General features: G+C 42.7%; 1 protein-coding gene across 1 annotated transcript in view; it reads right to left on the reverse strand.

Moving 5' to 3' along the window:
* Nucleotides 1-220: 220 nt before the first annotated feature.
* The window catches only part of T265_08141 (hypothetical protein), a gene marked incomplete at both ends in the record, with an annotated part of 5,646 nt that continues 3,328 nt past the window's right edge, over nt 221-2,538 (reverse strand). The window contains one exon of the mRNA XM_009173854.1: nt 221-412. Within this exon, the coding sequence (XP_009172118.1) occupies nt 221-412 (192 nt within the window). The remainder of the gene's footprint in view (nt 413-2,538) is intronic.

Consider the following 2,538-nt stretch of genomic DNA (forward strand, 5'->3'; position numbering starts at 1 on the left):
ATACACACATTTGCAAACAAATCTGGTTTTGCAACTCACCTGGAACCCAGCTGAATCTTTCGTTTATGAGTTTTTCAGGCAACTGATTATGCTGCAACAGGCCGCCTCATGTTTCATTTGCTGCGATATTCGCTATATCGCGAAACATGTATATACGTAATGCACTACGCAAGAAGTTGCTGAAAATTCTTCGACAGCCCACGACCGATTTCGCCATTCGCTAAGTGGAAGGGCGAGACTGGTCGTGGACTGTCGAAGAGTTTTCAGAAACCTTGTGAGTAGTTTCTTTTATGAAATTATACTGCGATATCTCGAATATCGTAGCAGATGAAACATGAGGCGGCCTGGTGAGCACATTCGGTTGCCTGAAAACATCACAAACGAGAGATCCAGATGGGTTCCAGGTAAGTCTCTTGAAAAACTCAATTAGTTTTCAAATGAGTGCAGTTCGCTAATTTCGTGCAATTTGGTTTCAAGTAGAACATAAGGTTGATGGAAACTCGGGGAATGCGTCTACCTGATGATTCCAAGAAGGACGGAACCGGTCGTGGGCTGTCGAATAAGTTTCAGCAATATTATGAGTAGTGCATTACGTGTAGATGTGTACACTTGTGGTAAAGACTCACGTTTGAGTCATTTGAAGGGCGCATCGGTGCAGATAATGCAGCCTGCAACCACAGTCCTCAACTCAACGAAACCACCATTGTCAATTCTATTGGACTTGCTACAGAGTAATCGAACAATATGAGACTCTGAGCAGAGGAAAAAATGAATCTATGAAGACGTCTGCTGAGAACGCAACCCAACATTAGAAAATGTCGTCCCCTACAAAAGGCTACACGAATGCCTGGGGTCCAGCATTTTTTATGTCCTTTATTTGTGGGAACGTAGCTTACTTTTAAACTAGCTAAGAAGTGGCAATAATTAGAGGAACTTTGTTTTTCTAAACCCGGTTGTCTGTGATCGATCAGCTTCTTGGAAAACGGAATACGGTTCCACAGTGTCACCCATTGACTTACTACGCGGATCTGCACTTGTAGCTCAACATTGCTAGAGAGGTATAAAGGAAATTCTGGCTACCCTCGTTGGCACATTCGTACCATTAGCATTAAGCTGGTCCCACCAGATATGGCAAACGGAAACAACACTATGCTTGATCTCAGACAAAATAGCTCCTAGAATCCTCGCTTGAAAATGTTCAAACCGAGATGATCTTTCGTCCCTCTTTTGCTAAGCGATTCCCAAGGCTTCTTGTACGGAAACCCGCAACTCATCGACTTTTCTCCACTGCTTGAATTCACGTATGCACTGGTCTCCCTGCACTAGCCAGTTTGGACATATCCCCGCTGGAGTTTAAAACCTGTAAACTCCGAACACATCATGGCAGAAACTAACAGTGGGACAATAGTGTTTTATACGTGTTTTTATGCATCCATCCATTCCATCTCAAAATCAAAATTTCTGGCACTTCTTCATAGGGACTATAAATCCAGCTCCCCCTCCAGATGTTTTGACGGGGAGGAACACTGCTAAATGCATGTGAAGATGTCTCTATCTAACAGAAGGTTCTTTGAAATAGGTACTACCAGAATCTTAAAAGCTGACGTCCACTACAACGCATCTTACGTTTGTCAGATACTTGGTGGTACACTGGTAGAAGCCATCGCAAAAGGGATCTTTGAGCGCAGAGATATTTAGCAAAACGTATCTCACCTGCAAATTGTCATACTGCATCGCATTGAATGAAGAACATATCAGGTGGAAATTGAGTATTTTGGGGAGGAACTACCCCTTCGTAGACGTTATCTGTTATGTTGAATTGGGACATCCACACTGTCACTGGCATTCGTTTGTTTCTTCCGGCCATTGTCCCAAAAAATGAACAATGTTTTTCTTAGTTTGTAACGCCTCAAGTGAACCATCGGTCTAGCCCCCAAACGCCAGCGTTTCCTGCAGTGGGTTTAGGGGCAGTTTAAACTATGTACAAGCGCACTTCGTTTTAGATAAACCAACCATGGCTCGAGTTTGCACCGTCCCATTTCATCAGCCGTTATCTTAGCTAGCAGGCCGGGTATCAGGTCGTTTGGACCTCGATCAGCCGCAGCTAGGAATGTCGGGAGTTCACACAGCACTCGACCATCTGTTGGACAGTTCACCTAAATGCTATTGCAAACTGAGGTTGTGATATATGTGATGAATGAATCGGTATATTTGTGACTTATTCACGTCACTGATTTTCTCCCTAAATCTCACCATTTCGCACGGACTATAATAACCTGATAAACAAAACCTTCAAAATATTCGAATAGAGAAAATACCAAATCTCCATCGTTTAGCACCTCAAAAACTAATCTTTGAAAAAACGAATGGAAAACTTTTTTCAAACAATTAAGTTACAGAAACTACTAGCAGAATGATAGGCTTTTCTGTTTACTCGGAAGGAGCAACATTTCAAACAGTTCATCTCACGCGAACTTTCGTAGATATCCCCTGGCTGATTAGTTTTTTTCTCAAAGCGGAGCAACTTGAAGCTTAGAG

The sequence above is a fragment of the Opisthorchis viverrini genome (assembly GCF_000715545.1).
Source record: "Opisthorchis viverrini unplaced genomic scaffold opera_v5_203, whole genome shotgun sequence".
NCBI classification, from domain to species: Eukaryota; Metazoa; Platyhelminthes; class Trematoda; order Opisthorchiida; family Opisthorchiidae; genus Opisthorchis; species Opisthorchis viverrini.